This window comes from Sapajus apella, unplaced genomic scaffold (assembly GCF_009761245.1).
Source record: "Sapajus apella isolate SASKATOON/1434 unplaced genomic scaffold, GSC_monkey_1.0 scaffold86, whole genome shotgun sequence".
NCBI lineage: Eukaryota > Metazoa > Chordata > Mammalia > Primates > Cebidae > Sapajus > Sapajus apella.
Window position 1 is genome coordinate 7,320,977 of NW_022437026.1, and position 21,968 is coordinate 7,342,944.

Genomic DNA, 21,968 nt, shown 5'->3' on the forward strand with positions numbered 1-21,968 from the left:
CTCTTGTTTGTACAGATGGCGGAGGCAGGATCTGACTCTGGCAGCTGTGGCCATAGCCCCTCCACAGCGAATTTACGTTCTCAAGTTTAAGTTCCCAGAGGGCTTGAACAGTGTCAGGGAGTGGTGCTGAATAGATCAGGATTTTAATAAATGTTCCCTACTTGTGGGCAGGACATCAGAAGGCTCAGAGCTCACCCTGAGGCCTCCTCACCTCCCAAAAGGCCAGTTTCCCATAGGCAAGTCCAGTGAGAACTCAGGGTGACAGCAACAAGCACCTTCCCTCCCCACTATGAAAGCCACACCCTGCGACCTGACTGTGGCCCCGACGATGTTCCTGTTACCCTGAGAGCCCTAGGTTCCATCTCACTTTCCTCTCCTGAGTCCCCACCGCAAGTAAAAGAGAAATCTAATTTTTTGGCCGGGGGGTGGCTGATGCCTGTAGTTCCAGCACTTTGGGAGGTTGAGGCGAGCAGATCACAAGGACAGGAGATTGAGACCATCTTGACTAACACGGTGAAACTCTGTCTCCACTGATAAAACAAAAAATTAGCCAGGTATGGGGTCACCGGGAGGCTGAGGCAGGAGAATCACTTGAACCCGGGAACCAGAGGTTGCAGTGAGCCAAGATCGCGCCACTGCACTCCAGCCTGGAAGACAGAGCGAGACGCCATCTCAAAAAAGAAATCTGATTTTTATAGACACCTGTACTCAGACTAGCCATAACCTACAAGGACAGTAAGTGATCATACTTCACCTTCAGTGAGAAAAGCAAAAACCTCTTAGGACTTAAAAACCTAGTAAGAAATACATGTGGAAGAAGCAGTCGTCTAGTCCATCCCTAAAGAAAAAGTAGCAAACTCCAGGAACAAACAAAGCAATAACTATACTAAATAATGAATTAAATAAATAAACAAATACAAGAAACTCAATCTCTCAACTCACGTAGAGAGGGCTTTTTACCCAAAACCTAGTCTCTGAGCTGGCCCCCAGAGGAGGCAGTAAGACCCATCACTTCAAACAACCCAGGAATCTGTTTTACCAAATCTGGCAGTGCTCAGGGTCACTGGGATTCAAGGTGACTTTCTTTCCTGAGGCTAAACGCCGGCCAGCCACCTCACACACCGGGCAGTCTTCAGGGTTGATGCAGGTCTGCAAAAGCTCATCCAGGATTTTCCCTGCACAAGAAAGCTGCCATTAGGAACCAAAATGCTCCCCTTTCCCACAAGGAAGCCTCACTTTTAACTAAAAGGGCCTCCCCTAGAAGCCAACTCCTCCTGCCCGCGCCCAGGGGGTCACCCCCCGCCACTCAGGAAGCATCTTTCCTCCTTGTGCCTTGATTGATCCCTCTGCCAAACTGGGAGGGATTCTTCACCCTACCTCACCTCCCCAGGCCTCAGGACAAATGAAATCTTATCTACAGGGCTCTTTCCACCCTTCTAAATAACACCTTCTGTAACTCTAGAGCTGTGCCATACCATATGACAGCCACAAGCTGCATGTGGCTATTTCAGTTAAACTAAGTAAAATTCAATATAATTCAAAACTTCAGTTGCCCAGACACACTCGCCACAGTGACCTTCAATAGAACATTCCCCCACCGCAGAAAGTTCTATCAGCGGGGCCGCTCTAGATGATAACCCCATAAATAGGCACAGAAAAGCATTTTGGAGGAGCTCGACTTGACAAAAGTCACGGCTGGCCTGGCTCTGATGAAATGACCCATGAAGACAGAACCTGGTGCAGGCCTAGAGGTCAGACAGGGCGCGGCGGATGGAGGCTGAGATGAGGCAAAACTGAGATGCACTTTCCGTCCATCCCTATCCGATCCCAGCAGCCCAGCCCCCAGGGATAGAGGCCTCACCTGGAGGGCAGTGGGCGTGGCAGCCCTCCACGCACTGCACAGGGCAGGCCAGCGGCTCGGGGTGCTGGCACGTGACGCGACAGGCAGGCGCACAGCTGTTATAGCGCCACTCACACTCGTACCCACTCTCCCGGAGATTCCTCTCCTCGCAGCTCTGAGCTGTGTAGACAGGAGACAAGGCTGTGACCACAAACGCCCCAGGACTGCAGACCTATGTGGTGATGGCCTGGGGGAATCTGGAGATAATGTTGGGGACATAAGGGATGACAGGAATCACCAATATTAGAAATTTCTGGATCGTTGAAGCACCGAAACCAGGATCTATTGGATCAGAATTCATTTCTTTTTTTATTTTTGTAGAGATGGGTTCTTGCTATGTTGCCCAGGCTGGTCTTGAACTCCTGGGCTCAAGGGATCCTCTGGCCTTAGCCACCCAAAACGCTGGAATGACAGGTGTGAGCCACTGTGCCTGGCCCGGTTTTCTACATAAAAGCATTAATTTGCTCATGTCCAAGGAAGGAAGACTCCATAGACACGAATGTATGAGTTGATCACTCATATTGGCAAATCTAATACTGCCTAATTAAAGACATAAATTGACTTCCTTCTTTTCATCGGTATGCATCAGACTCTGCCAGAATCTCTCCAGAAGAAACGTCTCCACGTACTCATGCCTTGAATCCATTTCCCACCTCACCCATAATATGAACTTCTTACCCAGCCAATGCCTTAACTGAGCCTCCCAGTCCCACGCTAGCACTCTGTCTTCTCTCTCCCATGACGGTATCCCCCCTGCACTTGCGAAGTCTTAAAGCATAGACACATGGGAAGAAGGGAGAGCATCTGAGAACATGAGGGCATCAGGACTCACGGCACAATGTGGTCGTCCTCCAGGTCACCACCTTGCCGTGCTGGGCACACATGTGGGCATAGGCAGCAAGGGTGTCACAGAAACAGGTGCAGTCCCCGATGGACTCACAGGAGCAGGTGTCATAAATGCAGGCATCCAGGTATGGCTCGGGGTCCACCTGCAAAGGCAGCCTCAGGTGGCCCAGGCCTATGGCCAGGTGTTAGGAACTCTGGCTCTTGGTCTGGGTGCAAATGTTCTGATGGTCAATTTAAGGATAAGGTGGGTCCAGGTAGAAGGAGATAGGTAGCTCAATGGTCTCAAAGAGGGAATGAGTGGGAAGGCAAGATTCTTAGTTTCTAATCTGAATTCCAGCAAGAAAAGTTGAATAAAGCAGTTTTGCTAGCCTTTTACAGAACACGATGAGCCAGAGGATTTTCCAGAAGAACTTTCCCTCTGTCCCTCTGCTTACCACCCTGCTCGGCCACCTGTCTGTCCTCACAGCCCACTCCTAGCCTCATGGGCATTTGGGTGTTTTTACAAAAACACAAACACACACACGTGTTAGTCACTGTCTTTCTCTGCCTCAATTCAGCAAAGAGAATGGGGAAATACACCAGGCCATGCAGCTGCCTCACTGCAGTGCTATGGGGCAGGTATGCCGGACAACAGGGCCTAGCTAGACTCTGACCCCAAATCCAGTTTAACCAGTTCCCACCTTTCCTTATCCCCAAAATACGCCCCTACACACACTGGACGTTTTCAGGACAGTTATGATAGAAAATGAATTTAGACACCGAGCGGAACATTGTTTCCAAGACGTTCCAACAGTCTCAACGTCCCCAACTCCTCCCCTGTCCTCACTCTTCCAACTCAGACGCCCATGATTTCCACCAAACCAGGGAATGTAAGTTTCCTTTGGAGTCCTCAGAGACTGAAACTCATTGGATAGATAGAAAGAGAACTGAGATCCATGTTTTCAACCGGTCTCTCCCACACTGGTGATGCTACATAGCAGCATGTATGTGTGCATGGCTGTGTGTGTACATAGATTCACGTATTCACATACACCCACGTACACACCCATGTCCATGTGTGTGTACACACATACATGCAGCAGATAAGAGACAACTGTACTATGGCCAGGCATGTTGGCTCACACCTGTAATCCCAGTACTTTGGGAGGCCGAGGCAGGTAGATCATAGAGGTCAGGAGTTTGAGACCAGCCTGAACAACATGGAGAAACCCCGTCTCTAATAAAAATACAAAAATTAGCTGGGCGTGGTAGCAAATGCCTATAATCCCAGCTACTCAGGAGGCTGAGGCAGGAGAATCGCTTGAACCCGAGAGGCAGGGGTTGCACTGAGCTGAGATCACGCCATTGCATTCCAGCCTGGGCAACAGAGCAAGACTCCATCTCAAAAGAGAGAGAGAGAGACAGACAGAGCGAGACACAACTGCACTTAACTTTGGGGAATTCCTCCTTAGCATTAGAGATCAAGACACAAAAATAAGTCATAAAACAAGGACTCAAAATTACCAAAATTAAGGCCAGAAAAGATTTCTGTGGGACAAGAAATGGGCACCAAAGGGTTTTTGAGGGGTGAGAGAGGAAGGTCTTTTGGTCTGGACAAATGCAGCAGCGACAGGAAAAGGAAGTCTCTGGCTCTGGGGTTGAGAACAAGATACTGAAATCAGGGAACAAATCGTGAGACTGGGGCTGAAAGAGAGGTGCTGGCACACGCCAAGGGGAGTGACTTCTCACGCAGAAGGAAATGTTTCCAGGCATTGCTTCCCTGAGAAACTGTTGATTTTACTTTTCATTTCCCAGATTGAAAGCCAAGAAAAGACTGAAGTGGTATCTTGGTGCAGAGCATGCCAAGACACCAGGGTGGCGTGCACGTCAGAAGGTCACACTCCGTGTCCGTACCCCTGGGCCAAGTCTTGGGACCATCTGCTTCCCACTACCCACAAGGTCCTCACCAGCTTGTTGCAGTCCTGGAAGACGTCACTGGTGAGGATTCTACAGGAGGAGTCCACCATCGTCTGCTTCATGATGTTGTTGCGACAGGTGGCCGGGGATGAGTCCAGAGGCACCTGGGAACCAGGCAAGAGACAGGCCAGTCATCGGCTGATCAAACTGGGGTGACTCAGCCCAGAAAGAGCCAAGGACCCTCCTCCCTGCCCTGCAGCCACTTGAAGGTCATACCATCCACAACCCCCCTTCCAGCCCTCATGAGAATGCGAACGGGGGACATTCCAGGAAACAGGCTCTTGGGCTCTGTCCACACAGATCCCAGACATACTTTTCTGGTGTCAGCACACTGCGAGCTCACTTTCCAGGAGTTCCCAAAGTCCACGGAGTCTACCTCCACTTGGAGGTTGCTGCTGGTGAGGTCATTGTTCTGGACGCCATCAAAATTCCCACACAGGCCGCACACTTGCTCCTTGAGAGACAGGTTGAGGGGATGAGCACGGTCAACCCCAGGGGCATGCTCTCTGGCTCAGGGGGAAAAGGAACGTTCCTGGCAACAATGGAGGCAGAGGGCATTTGAGGAAGAAGAGGAGGAGCCAAGGAGCAGGACAGAGACTCAGAGGAGGCCCAAGGTGAGCAGCAAGGCCCTGCCCTTGCCAAGACCTATTCCTGAGCTTCCTTGCCGACCCCATTTTATTTAAAGCCACAGAAACAAAGAGAGGCAACTTGCCCATGTCACACAGTCAGTCAAGGGCAGGGGTGGGAATCAGGCAGCCTTGGCCCTGGGATCACTGGTGGGAACCATCACCCTCCCCAACCAGCGTAGAATCAGAGACAGGGGCCAGTCCCACTGCCCCACCAGTGGAGGTCAAGGGGTCTGCGGACAGAATGTTACAGAACTGCCTTACTCTGGGTAGGTGAGTCCCCTCGCCTGGAGAACTACAGCCTGTTCAGGGCAGGGTGGGCAAATTCTGCTACAGCATAAATGTAACCAGGAAGATACGTCTCACCTGTCTCCATGCTCACCCATCATGGTGTGCAACATACAACAAGCTCTGAAAAAGCAGTTACTAATGAATGCAAACTACAGAAAAAGGAGGGATAAGTTCTAGTGTTCTGTGGCACCGCAGGGTGACCATAATCATCAACAATTTTCTGCCTATTTTCATGTAGCTGGAAGAGCAGATTTTGAACGTTTCCAACGCAAAGAAATGGTAAATGTTTGCGGAGATATACTAGTTACCCCGATTTGATAATTACACTTAGATATACTAATGACCCTAATTCGATCATTAAACATGTGTTGAAATATCACACTGTCACCAGTAAAGACATACAGTTATGTGCCCACTAAAAACAACAGTAAAACAGAAAAACTACGGAAAGAACTGGAAATATTTGTCTGGAAAAGAAAAGGTGCTATACATTTACAACATATTTACAGCCCTGGCCTTGAGACAAAGAGAAAAAAAATGTATGCTATTTTGCTTCAATAAGCAGAGCTTGGCTTGGTACAAGGGGTGTAAGCTACCGAGAAACATAAAAGAAGAATGTTCTCACTGTTGGGCAAAAGGCCAACGATCTTCACATGGCCTAGGAGCCCCCACGGTGTGACTACTGCCCCTCCCTGCCCTCGTTAACCCTCATTCCCCCCAAGTCCCTCCTCTGCAGCCACACCGGCCTCCTCGTACGATCGCTCCCGACCTCTGTCACCTTAGGGCCTCGGCACACGCTGCTCCATCTGCCTAAACTCTCTTCCCCAGATACCGGCACGACTCCTCCTTTTCCCAGAGATTCTGCTCTTACGTTCCCTCTTCACAGGGATCATCAGCCCAAACTATCTAAGGTAACATTCCCACTAGAATATGATCCTCACTAGGGTTATGGAAGGCAAAACAGCAGCTCCCCTGAGATGAGGAGATTATCCTGGATTATCCATGTGGGATGAATGTCATCACCGGGTCCAATCAGAGGAAGGCATGTCAGAGTGCGAAAGGTGCTGCGACAGACAGAAGCAGAGAGAGATGGAGAGTGGGAGATGCTACCCTGCTAACTTTGAATATGGAGGATGGGGCCACAAGCCAAGAATGCAGGCAGCCTCCAGAATGCAGAAAAGGCAAGGAAAGGGATCTCTCTCAGAGCCTCCAGAAGGAATGCAGCCCTTCCCACCAATTTTAGCTTTCCGACCTCCAGAACCATGAGATAATACATTTGTGGTGTTGTTTTAAGCTAGCAAGTTTTTGGTGATTTCTTGTAGCAGCAATTAAAAAACAAACACAAGGAAAACACATACACACACACACACACACACACACACACACACACTCAAACACACACACCTGATTTTTCCCCTGCTATATCCACAGTGCCTAGGATGGTGTTTGACACACACAGGAGCTTAGTATTTATTGAATAAACGAATGAGTGATTTGTTAATGCTTTCTGGGAATGAGATGGGCTGCCTCAGAGAAGTGAGGGCAGTGCAGCCTCACTGGCTTGTACAAGCTGAAAACGGATGATCTTATCAGGGAGGTTGTGGAGGCCATTCCTGCCTGACTAAATCAGCCACCAGAGTAGACAGAGCCACTTGTCATATGCATGCCACTTAGAGAAATCATTCAAGTTCCAACAACTGTTGGACCCTGAATGGTGGAATCGTTCTCAAAAGTTGGTTATTAGCAATTTTATAAACAGCTCTCAAAAACGTGCTGGCCCATGGCTCAATGGTAAGCCAACACCCCAGAATAGTCTGCAGCGTTTTAATAATATTGAACATCACTGGTTTGCCTCTTTAGGGTAAGAAACCTTAAGAAAAGTTGATATTGTCTAATCTTCTTCTTTTGCGGACATAAACTGCATGCCTAGCAAGGCCAGTCGAGACGTTGTTTGGGGTGGGGAGCCACACTCAATCCTTCCCGCTTGCAGCTAGCCTCAGTAAAAGACTAACTCTAAGGCTTTGTATCCATAGCCCCATTTGTGTGGGGAAGGCAGCTGGCCTAGAGGGCCGCCTTCCCCCAAGACAGCAGACAGGGACAATGGGTTGCTACTCAGGGAGCAGAAAAAGCTCCAAAGGCCAAGTTCCCAACAAGATGAAGCAAGAAAGCCACTGACCTGGTATGTCTGCTTCAGGACCACAGAGATGCTCAGGTGGCGGTCCCAGACCACGGAGAGGGCTTTGCCCAGCAGCAGGATGATGTACCGGCCAGACTCCACCACCTCGAAGTGAGTCTCATCCTTCATGGGCCTCTTCACATTCACCTGGAGGAAGATAAAACAAGAAATCCAGAGGATGAAGGGCAGACTGGACAGTCAGATCCTCCCTCCACTCCACGCCTGCCCACCTGTCTCCTGTGCCCATGAGCACAGGCACCGCCACCCCTCCAGGACCACTCGTGCCACTGCATCCCCACAGGACCAGCCCCATGCCAGGACATGTCCGTGGCCATCTCCTCACCACTCTCCAGGCATCCGTGACCAAGAGACGGTAATAGAGGTAGCAGCAAAATCACGACTATGAAATTAAAGTACTATAAAACCAATAAGCCGAAGAAACCATACATCACTCCACAAAAGGTGTTTTATCGACGATTGGTCATTAAGTAAACAGTGGTCTCCTAGATAGGTTTTCAACACAGCAATGATTTTAAGCATCTCTAGTCGATTTTTTAAAACTCTATTCCTCTATAAAAATAAGCAGGCCGGGCGCAGTGGCTCAAGCCTGTAATCCCAGCACTTTGGGAGGCCAAGGCGGGCGGATCACGAGGTCAAGAGATCGAGACCATTCTGGCCAACATGGTGAAACCCCGTCTTTACTAAAAATACAAAAATTAGCGGTGTGTGCCTGTAGTCCCAGCTACTTGGGAGGCTGAGGCAGGTGAATTGCTTGAACCCGGGAGACGGAGGTTGCAGTGAGCCGAAATTGTGCCACTGCACTCCAGCCTGGCGCCTGGTGACAGAGTGATACTCTGTCTCTAAATAAATAAATAAATAAATAAATAAATAAATAAAAATAAGCAGTAGACTCTCACCATTCCTGTATCCCACTACCTCCCCCTCCCCAGAGCCACTGTCATCAGAAGGCAGAGCTGAAGGGACAGGAAACTGAGGAGCTCAGTGCTAGTGCCAGGAATTACATATTACAGGCTCAAGAAGGGCTCTGACCTGAGCCCCTGACTTGGCCCAGTCCCCGCCAGTGCTGCACCCTCGAGGCCCATTTCAGCATGCGTGGCGGACTCCACAATTCATCAGACTGAGGCCGAGGCTGAGAACTGCCATCACCCCCTTGCAGAGGTCCTCTCGTTAGTAACATATCACATGCAGAGCTAATCACACGTGCAAATCTATCCCTCACGTGCCTGCATACCCTGTTCAACGTCATCACTGTCTTTCTGCCTTTAATAGAGCTGTTCTTTGAAATGGAGTTGACACTGCTGACCCACAGTTAATACGTCATGCTTGTTAAGCAGCTTTCTTCGATAATGGTGAAGAACTCACCTCCCATCCCCTGATGTCAGTGGTGGGTATTTGGAAGAAGTCAGAGATGCAGGCTGAGGTCATGGGAGAAAATGAAGACACCAGGACAGGTTTGAGCCCAGAGCCTGGGTCTTCCTACCACCACATGTAGTCAGAGGAGCTGAACCAAAACTGTGGCATAGGGATGACATGCAACTTTAACTGCAGGTTCCTGGGCCTCACCCAGACCTACTGAGTCAGAATCTCAGGATGGAACTCCAGGATCCACATTTTAAGTAAGATCTCCTAAGGGAGTCTTGTTCATACCCCTGAGAACTACTTCTTAAGCTCTTAGTACACAGGGGACCGAATCCGTTTACTCCTCCTTTGAGCTCCTTTAAAAATGTTTATCTGATCGGGCGTGGTGGTTCACACATGCTGTAATCCCAGCACTTTGGGAGGCTGAGGTGGGCAGATCACCTGGGGTCAGGAGTTCGAGACCAGCCTGGCCAACATGGCAAAACCCCATCTCTACTAAAAATACAAAAAATTAGCTCAGCGTGGTGGCGTGCACCTGTAGTCCCAGCTGCTGGGGAGGCTGAGGCAGGAGAATCGCTTGAACCCTGGAGGTGGAGGTTGCAGTGAGCCGAGATCGCACCATTGCACTCCAGCTTGGGCAACAGAGTGAGACTCCATCTCAAAAAAAAAAAAAAAAAAAAATGTTTCTCTGAAAAGAACATAAAAACATAAATGAAACATATCCCATAACATCCTCATTTCACACACACACACACACACACACACACACGCACGCACACGCTACCCGCCCGTTCCCACCCCACTCCAGAGGTGAGCATTGGTTCTTCCCATGTTTGTGCAGACACACGCACACATCCTTCTCACACACTCTTCACTGTCGCTAAAAGGGGGTTGTGTCATCACTATTGTTCTGCCACTTGTTTTTCTCATAAAATAATACGTCACAGTCAGATGCAATAGCTCTACCTCATCCTCTTTCGTGGCTTTGCATTATTCCATTCACGCAAGTTCTAAAGGAACGCTTGGAAAATCTTCCTAGAAAGTGACAGATGCACAAGGCGGGAGGTGAGGGTGGAGTGGAGGAGGCTGCACTTACCTCCCCATCAAACAGCTCGATCTCTCCTCCCTCCACCAGGATGGTGACCCGTTTCTTGCATTTCACCGAGGGGTGGCTGCATCCCTCATTCCCCACCAGGATCCGAAAGGTCCCAGGGTTGCTGCCGCAGTAATCCTGGGGAAAGAGGTGTGCCAGGAGAGGACCATTATCCCCACTGGCTCTCACCAGACCAGAAGATTGCCATCTCTTCATGGCAGGCCTCTGAATATGTGTTGCAGGATGTTGCCATGTCCGTGGCTGTGTGTATGTGACTCTGTCTGTGCCCGGGGGGGGTGGGGGATATGCCCAGGTGAATGCCCAGGTGTGTCAACCTCACTCACGACAGATGAGCCAGGTGCCTGCAGCGAGTGGGGTGGGGGTGGGGAAGGAGGGGGAGGGAGGGAAGGTGACATGTGGCCTGCTTTAATGGATGCATCAGGCTCAAAGGCCTTGCCTAGAGCCCATTTGCGTCCCACTGGAGCCCATGCCTAGAGTCCCACCCAGGTAACTGGGACAGTTTGACCACAAGGCATTTTGTGGCTTTAAATTCTGGTTGAATCCCTCTGAACTGCGGGCCCAGAAATGGAACCAAAGATGGTTTGACACAGCTCCACGGGTCCTGAGCTACCAGCTTGAGATGAGTAGAGAGGATAAGGGAGCACTGGTCCTTGTTGGTCAATTGCATAGAAAATTAAGCAAAAGGGGACACGTTCCTGGCAAATACCTCCTAGCAAACACCTTCGTGGTGGTTATTATTGTGGTATGATGGGAAGAAAGATAAAATGTTCAACTTAGAAAAACAGGTATGAATCTTGATTCTGCCACCTATTGGTAACGCTAAACAAACTACTTACCTTTCGGACACGCACACACATACACACACACCTATATGTGCACACACACTCACACACATATACATACATACACTCATACACACATACACACACACCCATGTAGTCATACACACATACACTCACATATGCACACACACATACACCCATACTCACAACACATACACTCACATATGCACACACACATACACACACATATACACCCATACTCACGACACATACACTCACACATGCACATACATACACCCATATACACATACACACACACATACACCCATGTACTCATACACACATACACTCACACACATGCTCATGCATACACACACGCACACACACATACATACCTATGTCCATACAACACACACAATCTGCACCTCTGTAAGATTCCACTCAACTTAACAAGATTGTTAGGTTAAACGGCTTTGTGTTAGGTTGATGGATGGTGAAGGTTAAAAGAGGGAACAAGGGTGTGAGTGCTTTATCTGCTCTTATCATCAACTGAGATTTCTGAAAGAGAGGGACTTAGGTCCTGATACTCCCCAAAGCAGGATGGCAGAAGCGGGAGGGGCCCCAGAACACCACATCAGAAGACAACAGAACCAGCTGGGGGAAAGGAAGGAAGCCGCGCACACAGGGCACCATTTGGAGGGGAGTCTTTCAAACTGGTCCACTTGGGAAAGCTAACCTGGGCCAGGGAGGGCTGGGAGTGATAGATGCTGACCGGCTGGTCCTCATTGCACTGAATTAATTGTTTTTTCCTGGATGTTCAGATTTGAAATTGGCTGGGTAGTTGTTCTGCAAAGCTGACGCTGCCTCGTCATTTGCAGCTGAGGCTGGGAGACTTCCACATGGAATCTGTGGGAAAGCTCTGGCAGGTGCATACCACCAGCTCACAGGTCCCTTGCCTGGTCTGCATGCCCGGTGTCCCCAGCACACTGCCTGCCTCTCTGGGCCAGCCTGGGTGTGAGGTGGGGACTGCAGAGGCTGCTGCTGGCTCCGCCCCATCCCCAGAACGCTCTACATGGGTCCACAGTCACCCATGCTACCTGACTCACCAGCTCCTGCAACTCAGCCTCTGGGGCTGGGGCTCCTATGGGTTTGTGGTCTTCCATTCAGATCACGCCAAGCCCCCACCCACCCCCTCCTCCTGGGAATGGAGACAGAGGGACCATGTTTGTTTAAAGCTTCACAAAATCAGTGCCTCGGCTCTGGTGAGAAAAGCACTCTTACTTCCTTGCTTACATATTTGATGTCAATCAGCAAGAGAAACTTACAAGAATCCACACAGTGGGGAGTGGGAGGCGGTGGGGTTGCTGCCGCACTCACTGGTGGGTGAGGATTCCTGTCTCATCCGCTGGGCAGGATGACTTTCCCATGTCCCATCCTCCCACTCCTCCCATTCTGAATTGTACCAGGTTAGAAATTAAAATGGCAGAGAATCCCACAGAGCCATACTGTGGGATGCAAACTCCAGGGGACATTTTAACCAACCCCTGTCCAGGGCCACCGCACAACACCTGCCACCTGCAGACTGCACTGCAGAGGGTGCTGGCAGGGAGGGGACTGGGACTGAGATCCCAGCCCAACCCACTCCCTGAGCTATGCACCCAGACTGAGTCTGTGTCTGCAGAAGGAACAGACACCTTTTTCTAATTCCACATCCACACCGATGTCACCTGCCGGTAGCCCTTCCCCCACTCCAAGCCTCATCAACAAGCAAGTATCTGTCTTGTTTTATACGTCTCCAGGTGAGCAGAAGGAAAATGGACGATTTTGAGTTTCAAGTCCCGTATCACTTCAGGACTTCTGTGAAGGACTGGAAAATGGTCCAATAGAGCCCAGACCCCAGAGTTATTTCTGCAGACAGACCCACAAGGAGGAGGTGGAAAGCCACACCTCCCGCCCCTCCTAGAGAGAGACAGCACCCTCTCCCCATGTCCCCACCTCTCACCTGCACCAGAACGTACTGGCACTCCCCAGGGAACATGTATTTGAGCCCGTCGAAGGTGAGGTAGTGGGCCATGCCGATCGTGGAGCACGTGGCATCACACACGTGGCCTGTGCAGTTCCACTTCCGGTCCCGACAGACACTAGGAGCAGTCATGGCAGATATGATAAGTTGGGCACCTTGGGTTTGAGGGGCCCATCTGGGCAACAGAGACAATAAAGTAACACAGAACACTCCGGGTGCCTCCCAACCCTCCAGGAAGCAGGATCTTGAGGATCTGCAGCCTGGAGTGGCCAGCACGGGGCACAGCAAGGAGAGAGGGTAGCCTACCTGCTCTCCCTACAGGGGGGATACTGAGGCAAAGAAGGGAAGGGGTTGTCCACAGTGAGCCAGGCAGCCAGGGAGAAGGCTCGGATGCTCTTTAGGCCTTCTATATAAATTCGCTCAGCCTCACCCTGGAAGCCACATCTACCTGAGATTGGCCACAGGTCTCCGTAAAACAGACACACTGAGGTGGAAATCTTGAGGCTAATGGGAAAAACCAGGCAAAACAGCAGGAACGCCCAGAGTCTGGAAAAGAGTGATGAAGCATGCACTTCTGCCAGGAGCAGTTCTATGTGCACAACTACATGGAAACATGTTCATAGCTACATGCTAAAATCTAGGGTGATCTGCCCATTGCCCCGTGTCCCACCCTGCTACCACCTGGAACCAGAGCTGACATCAAGAAGCCCCCTTGTGCATCAGAGGTGGTAAACTCAGACCTCAAGCACAAGGGACAGCCCTCTCTGTCTCTGTCCAGTGGGCCTCTTTCCAAGGCTGTGCACAGCCACAAAGCCAAAGGCAGGGTGAGTGAACAGGGCGAGGGGTTACATGTAGGACAGCCAAGGAGAAGGGAGAAGGCAACCAGCCACCCTAGCCTCAAAGCACGCCATTGCAGGCACACTCACAATGTGCTCATGGGCAGTGTAAGGCCTGCAAGGAAAGGACCCTCCAGACCCCGTGCCCACTGGCAGCCTGGCCACAAATGGCAAGGTTCCTGTCTTCCCCGGGGCCCATCTCCCTGAACAGAAGAACAAGTTTAGCACTCCTAATCCAAAAATCTGAAGTCCAACATGTTCTGAAACCCTAAACTTTGAGCACCAACATGACACCACATGGGTGGCTGAGAGGGTGACACCTTTACTTACTGATGGTTGTACACAAACTTGGTTTCATGCACAAATATTAAAAATATTGTGTAGGTCGGGCACGGTGGCTCACACCTATAATTCCAGCACTTTGGGAGGCCAAGACAGGTGGATTACCTGAGGTTATGAGTTCGAGACCAGTCTGGCCAACATGGTGAAACCTTGTCTATACTAAAAAAATACAAAAAAATTAGCCGGACATGGTGGCACATGCCTGTAATTCCAGCTACTTGGGAGGCTGAGGCAGGGGAATTGCTTGAACCAGGGACGTCGAGGTTGCAGTGAGCTGAGATCACTCCACTGTACTCCAGCCTGGGTAACAGAGCCAGAGTCCGTCTCAAAAACAAGTTGTATAAAATTGCCCTCAGGCTATGTGCATAAGGTATTTATGAACCATAAATAAATGTCATGTTCAGACTTGGGTCCCACCCCCAAGACACCTCATTATGTATATGCAAATATTTCAAAATCCAAAATAATCCAAAATCCAAAACAATGCTGGCCCCAAGTATTTCTGCTAAGGGATACTGTTCTAACCTGTTGAACAGTGTCTGTGCAGGATGGGCGCAGGTGATGAGAAAGATTCTCCCTATTTTACAGATGGAGAAACACAGGCACAGAGGAAAGGCCGAGAGTAACCAAGTTCCCACAGGGGGCTGGAGGCAAGTGCAGAAGGTCCTGTGGCCGCATGTGCCCTCGATTCCCCCACAGGGCCTGGGTCCCCGGGCAGCCCTCACAGAGCCTCACCAGGTGTTGCAGTCAATCTTCACTGTTTCTCCGGGGGCGTACTCCTTGCCCTGATGGAAGCAGGGACACCTTTCCAGGGCCACACATCTGTTTTCATGCCGAACCTAAGGGAAATGAATCCAAAAGTCTTTAGGCCACCGTGACCAATCTAAAGCCCTCCTCCAGCCCTCTCCGGGAAGGGTTGTCTGAGACTTGAGGCTACGGGTAAGCCCAGCAATGGGACCGGCACTGGGACCAGGGCTGAGCCGGGGGACAGTTTCCACCGCAGGCCACGCCAGGGAGCGCATGCCCAGGCTGGGGCTTGGCAAACATGGGTTCCCATCTACATGGCTCCTGCCCATCAACTAATGATGGCCCTCTGCCCTCTCGTGCCCTGCTGGGACACTGTAGCCTGGACACTTCCGCCATGGTACTCCTAAACATCACGTCCAGAGGCCTTGAAATGCACATATTCTTCCACCCAGACATCCCAAGTAAAGGATTTCTCCAGGGGAAACAGAATTATGGACAAAGATTACTGGAGAATTATTTATCATTGTAAAAACATTGGAAACAATTAATAGGAAAATGACTAAATCCATTAAGGAATTACCAGGCCCTAGTATCCTGTGGCACTATGACAATGGCCCTTTGGAAGAATCTTAAATGGTTTAAGAATCTTAAATGAGAAATACTTATGCTGTTAATTTTTAAAATAGGAAGAAAAACTGTATGTACATATGGTTCCAAATTCATATATATTTCACAAAAGACTAGAAGGAAATATAGAATTTACCTCCAGGTGGTGAGCTGGGATAGGGCAGTGGGAGGATTTTATTTTCTTTTTCGGCTTTAAAATTTTTTTCCAAATGTTCTTCAATGAGCATGTATTATGTTTATAATTAAAGAAAATGTATGCTATATTGAATAAAATTAATATGTACTTAATACTCTGGAGGTAAGGGCTGAATGCTGGGCATAGGTAGGAACAAATCAAAATTAGAGTCTGGGGGCTGGTCCAAGCCACAGGCCCCCTCCGGCCCAGTCTCCAGGATTCTGATTCACTCTCCACGGGATAAACTCTACTTCCCTGTCCTCACCCCTTGGGAAACTATTTATGTGAGCCTGCTGTACTCCTCAGGTCTATTGCGGCTGGGGGAAAAAAAGGAACTAAGAACCACCAACACCAGTGGGCTCAGGAGGAGCCAGCCAAACCCACTCTGAGCTCCACATGCAGACATGCTTCTGTCCCGACTCCAGGGGGCAGCCGTGGATGCCTGCCCTGGCGTGGCCTAGGCTTGGGGGCTCTCAAAAGGCCTGAGTCACCCCCAAGTGAAGGACTGTGGCACCTTGGCCCCAGAGCTACCTGCAGGGCGAGAAGCTCCTGGTCTGGACAGCTCCAGCTCCACAAGACCCAGTCACTCCCCAGACAAGCCTGAGCTCCCAGGCCTAGAACTAGACAAGTCCCTAGGAGCTGAGCAATCTTGGGCTTTCAACGACCCAGGCTAGAATCATATGTGAGAGTGTGTGAGCGTTGTGTGTGGGGGGTGGAGGTGTAGGGGGAGTAGGAAGAATACTCCACTACTTAAGGCCGCCTTCACCAAACCTCAGGAGGTGTTCCTGCATCCGCGGAAGCCCAGCTGATGGGGCAGAATGACAGTGCAGAGAAGCAGCAGCAGGTGGATCCACTCTTGGTAGCTCGTCCCTCCCAGAACCACTGTTCTTGGGAGAGAATGACCTTAGGCACCCAGGAGGAAAGATGGCACCTTGGTAGGAGCTGGGAGGGGCTGAAAAGCCTCTCTCTGGCAGAGCCTTCAAAGCCTCTGTCACAATTAGGGTTCATTTCCACATCACCCCCACCTGTGTTCACTCTGACTTAAGCCTGAGGCTTGCCACCTAGTGGCTGCTATAAGAATGACAGAGGCATGGGATCTTAGAGTCCACGGAAACCAGATAAGCCTCCTTGCAGCAAATATCACGTGGGGCAGAAGGGATGCAGGGATGGACTCCAGCGAACAGAGCCAGGCTCGCCTCACCTCAGCAGCACATGTGTTGCCCCTCACCCTCGGGCAGGCGGGTTGGGGGCTCCCAGGCCTTTCGGTCTGCATGCTGCATGGTTTTTTTACCTATCGCCATGCTATTCAACCCATGGGCCAACCCACCATGCATCCACGGCCCAGGGAGTCCCTCCTCTCACCAGGTGTGGGTCTGTAGAAGCCCAGCCCAACTCCAGCAGACAGAACACTCAAGTCCCAGCTCAGCTGTGAGATAACAACGCCATGACTCATGACTGCAGCCGCCACCTCCTCCCCATCTTTTTTTTTTTTTTTTTTTTTTGGGACAGAGTCTCACTGTGTCACCAGGCTAGAGTGCAGTGGAACAATCTCGGCTCACTGCAATCTCGCCTCCAAATTCAAGTGATTCTCCTGCCTCAGCCTCCCAAGTAGGGACTACAGGCACACGCCACTGCACCCAGCTAATTTTTGTCTTTTTAGCAGAGATGGAGTTTCATCATGTTGGCCAGGTTGGTCTTGATCCCTTGACCTCATAATCTGCCCACCTCGGCCTCCCAAAGTGCTGGGATTACAGGCATGAGCCACCGTGCCTGGCCACCTCCTCCTCCTTCTGAGCACCCACTGCAAACCACCTGGCTGCTCTCTACCCTGACTCGTGTTAGCAAGAGGAGATTATTAATTCATGGACAGCAATATCAAAATAGGACCTTGATATTAAATGAGACCTGCTATGAAAGCCACAGTGGTGTGAGTTAGGTCCATAAGAGAGCTGGAGAGGAGCCAAACACAGCCTTAAAGGAGAGGAAAGGGGTTTCAGGCCACAGCGTGAGGCTCCTGGCTTGGGCGAGAACAGCAGGTGACAACAGCCCAGCTAAAAACACCCAGAGAATCCCAAAGCCTTACAGACATTCAGGGAGGTAGAAATTCATCGAGGTAGAAAGGCATAGAAATAAAGGGGTGATTCAGGGGATGGAAGGAACCCAGAGAGGAGCTGTGCAGAGAAGCGGGGCAGGCCAGTGCAGCAGTCCCTGACCGAATTTTGTGGCAAGTCACTCAAACCTCACAATTAACATGAAGAGGACCATCTCTGCTTAGTGTTAATCCCTTTGGGGCATCAGAAGGCTACTAAGATAGTCTATGAATGTCCCTTGAAAACTTCAGAAGAAAGCATGGCGGAAATACTCATCACATCATTCATCACCTCATGACATCTTCAGTCAGAAGGGGCTTGAGCTGAGAACATGGTCCTACATACTGGTCAGTGCAAGAAAAATTATAAAGTAGGAAAAAAATGGGTTTTGTTACCTTTTCTGAAAAGGCCCCATTGTCCCTGAACTCCCCACATATAAACACCATCGTGACCCGCTCCCCAAAATCTTTTTTACCTTCCAACTGCCACTCACTGATTCTCCTACCCCATGAGTACTTTCAGGCCAAAACAGCTGAAGTCAGCCAGAAGTCTTCTAGGAGGACAGCAATCTGAGGAAAGAACTCGTGCTCAGCGTGGGGACTCTTCCTAGGAGGACTTATAAAGTTCCGCTTTTTTTAAGCCTCTCGCTTGTTAACCAAAATGAATTTTCTGCTTATTATATTTCAGTAAGCCTGACTGAGTGACAAATTGTGGAGCACGTAGGAGATATTTCTGACACAAGCTCTTCCTTGGACCTTTTAAAATGTGCACTGCCCCCATGTGAGGCGCCTCTGGGTGTACACCTGAACCCAAGCTCTGAACTTTAAGAAGCGGTGCCTGGTAGGGTGTGGTGGCTCATGCCTGTAATCCCAGGACTGTGGGAGCCTGAGGCTGGTGGATCACGAAGTCAGGAGTTCGAGACCAGCCTGGTTCAACCAACATGGTGAAGCCCTGTCTCTACTAAAAATACAAAAATTAGCTGGGCATAGTGGCATGTGCCTATAGTCCCAGCTGCTCAGAAGGCTGAGGCAGGAGAATTGCTTGAACCCAGAAGGCGGAGGTTGCAATTGGGCCTAACGGTTTCTTCTCCTCAGCCCTCTGTGATGATCCTGGAGTTACCATGGCACTGCACTCCAGCCTGGGTGACAGAGCAAGACTCCATCTCAAAAAAAAAAAAAAAAAAAGTGGTGCCCAACTGTTTAGTCTTCATATGGGGCCAGTGAGGAAACTGGACATCCTGGGATCAGGAACATAAACACACTTCTCACTGCCAAGAGGCCCCTAATACTGGCAGACCCGGGTGCCAGTCTGGGAGACGTAACGGCTAGGTTTCAACGGGTAAGTTAGCATCTCCCCGACAGTGGGACATTTCCACCAGAGCCTTCAGTGTTTCAGACTGGGGGAGCCCTGAGCAGGAGACCAGAATTTCCGCTATACAACTATGAAGGCTTGACCCAGCTCAGGGTTTCTCCTCTGCCCGCCGTGATGGTCCTGGAATTACCACTGTGGTCGGACTCCGGAAGGGTGAGCAGGGCAGTGGGTTGTGCTTTGCTGTCACCTAGTGGTGGGAGCAGGTACTATTCTAACTTAAAGGGACAGACGCTTCAGACAAGCATCACTCCAGGAATTTCTAAACTGCTTGGAAGTTCTTCTAGCACAACCTCCTCATTTTATCGACCCAGTGGGTCTCAGAAAGTGAACACTGGGATCTAAAAAGTTGCTCCGGAACCGCAGCTTAGGCGCAGACATGGCCAAGTCCAAGAACCACACAACACACAACCAGTCCCGAAAATGGCACAGAAATGGTATCGAGAAACCCCGATCACAAAGATACGAATCTCTTGAGGGGGTGGACCCCAAGTTCCTGAGGAACATGCACTTTGCCAAGAAGCACAATAAGAAGGGCCTAAAGAAGATGCAGGCCAACAATGCCAAGGCCATGAGTGCACGTGCCGAGGCCATCAAGGCTCTCGTAAAGCCCAAGGAGGGGCCGGGCGCGGTGGCTCAAGCCTGTAATCCCAGCACTTTGGGAGGCCGAGGCGGGTGGATCACGAGGTCAAGAGATCGAGACCATCCTGGTCAACATGGTGAAACCCCGTCTCTACTAAAAATACAAAAAACATTAGCTGGGCATGGTGGCGCGTGCCTGTAATCCCAGCTACTCAGGAGGCTGAGGCAGGAGAATTGCCTGAACCCAGGAGGCGGAGGTTGCGGTGAGCCAAGATCGCGCCATTGCACTCCAGCCTGGGTAACATGAGTGAAACTCCGCCTCAAAAAAAAAAAAAGCCCAAGGAGGTTAAGCCCAAGATCCCAAAGAAGGTGTCAGCCGCAAGCTCGATCGACTTGCCTACATTGCCCACCCCAAGCTTGGGGAGCATGCTCGTGCACGCATTGCCAAGGGGCTCGGGCTCTGCCGGCCAAAAGTCAGGGCCAAGTCCAAGGATCCAAACAAGGCCCAGGCTGTACCTCCAGCTTCAGTTCCAGCTCAGGCTCCCAAAGGTGCCCAGGCCCCTACAAAGGCTTCAGAGTAGATATCTCTGTCTGCCAACGTGAGAACAGAAGGACTGATGCGACCCCCCAGGGCTGCCATCTGCATGGGGCTGGGGTCCTCTTGTGCTATTTGTACAAATAAACATGAGGGAGGAAAAAAAAAAAAAGTTGCTCCGGTGTGTGCTAATTCCCAGCAGCACCTCTGTTCATAGCAGGATTCAGTTTTCCACCATGAAATTACTGTAATAGTGATCATTAAACTACCACTCACGGTTGAGCACTGTGGCTCATGCCTGTAATCCCAGCACTTTGGGAGGCCGAGGCAGGTCGATCACCTGAGGTCAGGAGTTCAAGATCAGTCTGGCCAACATGGTGAAACCCCATCTCTACTAAAAATACAAAAATTTTCTGGGCATGGTGGCGCACCCCTGTAGTTCCTACACAGGAGGCTGAAGCAGGAGAATGGCTTGAACCGGGGAGCAGAGGTTGCAGTGAGCCAAGATGGAGCTGCTGCACTCCAGCCTGTGTGACAGAGCTAAACTCCGTCTCAAAAAAAATATTTTAAAAGAAGAAAATATTTTTTAATTGGGTGGGATCATATTATTTTTTGTCATTGCTTTCTGTTTCATTTTTATTGTATTTACAAAAGCATGGGTCCACAGCCGATTGGAAATCTAAGAAAAAGCATCCTTCACGGGTCTTTTGGATGGACAGCAGGAAGAACCGATGGGTGCAACCTCTGAGACAGCCCTGGATAGTTACAAAAACAATTCGAGCTATTCCTACAATTCTGTAGCACTCTCTGGCTTTCAAGTGCTTTCACACACATCTTGGGGCTCACAGCCATGTATCACAGAGGCGGAACAGGAATTAAGTGTCTACATAACACAAGAGGTAACGGGGCGTCCGGTAAAGACTGAAGGACTGTGCAAGAGCGCAGAGTGGGAGAGCAGGGAAGCCTGGCCTGACAGGTCTGCCCTCTGCACCCCATTCCTGCTCGGTGCTCTTTCTGCTCTCCACAGATCTGCCCCCAGGAAAAAAGACACTTCCCTCTCCCCTTTCCAGGCCTCAGAAGAATGCAGAACCCATGACCTCCTCCCCAAACCCTTAGTGACATTCCACAACCCTGCCACTTCACATGGGACAGGCTGGACAGAGAAACGCCCTGGGGGTAACGTCGGCACCATCAGATGGGCCCAAACAGGGCGTTTCCAGGCCCAGCCCCATTTTCTTTGTGTTACAGCCAAGAACACATGTCCCGTGCTGCAGCCAGCATGCTGCGCACACTTAATAAATTTCACGGACTTCTCTGCTCTGTCAAATCTGGCCTCAGTAATTTGCACATTCGCCGGCATCCTAATGAAGCAGTTGTGAAAATAACCCAATCTCTTACAATATGAACTTGCAAGCTGATGATCCCCTGTGGCGGGAGTGCAAGGCACCTCGTCATGTGACAGGTATCCAAGTGCTGTCCTCAGAACACATGCCCAATGCTTCAGGAATGCCAACAGAGCGCCTAACGGGACAGCCACACCCTGCATTTGAGGTCTCACTCTCCTCTTGGGAT

The 21,968-nt window shown here is 50.4% G+C and overlaps 1 protein-coding gene and 1 pseudogene across 2 annotated transcripts in view; one reads left to right on the plus strand and one right to left on the minus strand.

The window, feature by feature from the left end:
* Nucleotides 1–21,968, minus strand: part of VWF (von Willebrand factor) — a 171,836-nt gene that overhangs the window by 66,804 nt on the left and 83,064 nt on the right. For both annotated transcript variants that reach the window (XM_032254537.1, XM_032254536.1), the window contains exons 19-27: nt 15,008–15,111; nt 13,074–13,212; nt 10,272–10,406; nt 7,796–7,942; nt 5,016–5,156; nt 4,693–4,806; nt 2,733–2,889; nt 1,862–2,020; nt 1,040–1,175 (exon numbers count right to left, since the gene is read on the minus strand). In XM_032254537.1, coding sequence (XP_032110428.1) covers nt 1,040–1,175; nt 1,862–2,020; nt 2,733–2,889; nt 4,693–4,806; nt 5,016–5,156; nt 7,796–7,942; nt 10,272–10,406; nt 13,074–13,212; nt 15,008–15,111 — 1,232 coding nt within the window. The remainder of the gene's footprint in view (nt 1–1,039; nt 1,176–1,861; nt 2,021–2,732; nt 2,890–4,692; nt 4,807–5,015; nt 5,157–7,795; nt 7,943–10,271; nt 10,407–13,073; nt 13,213–15,007; nt 15,112–21,968) is intronic.
* Nucleotides 19,637–20,574, plus strand: LOC116534263 (annotated as a pseudogene).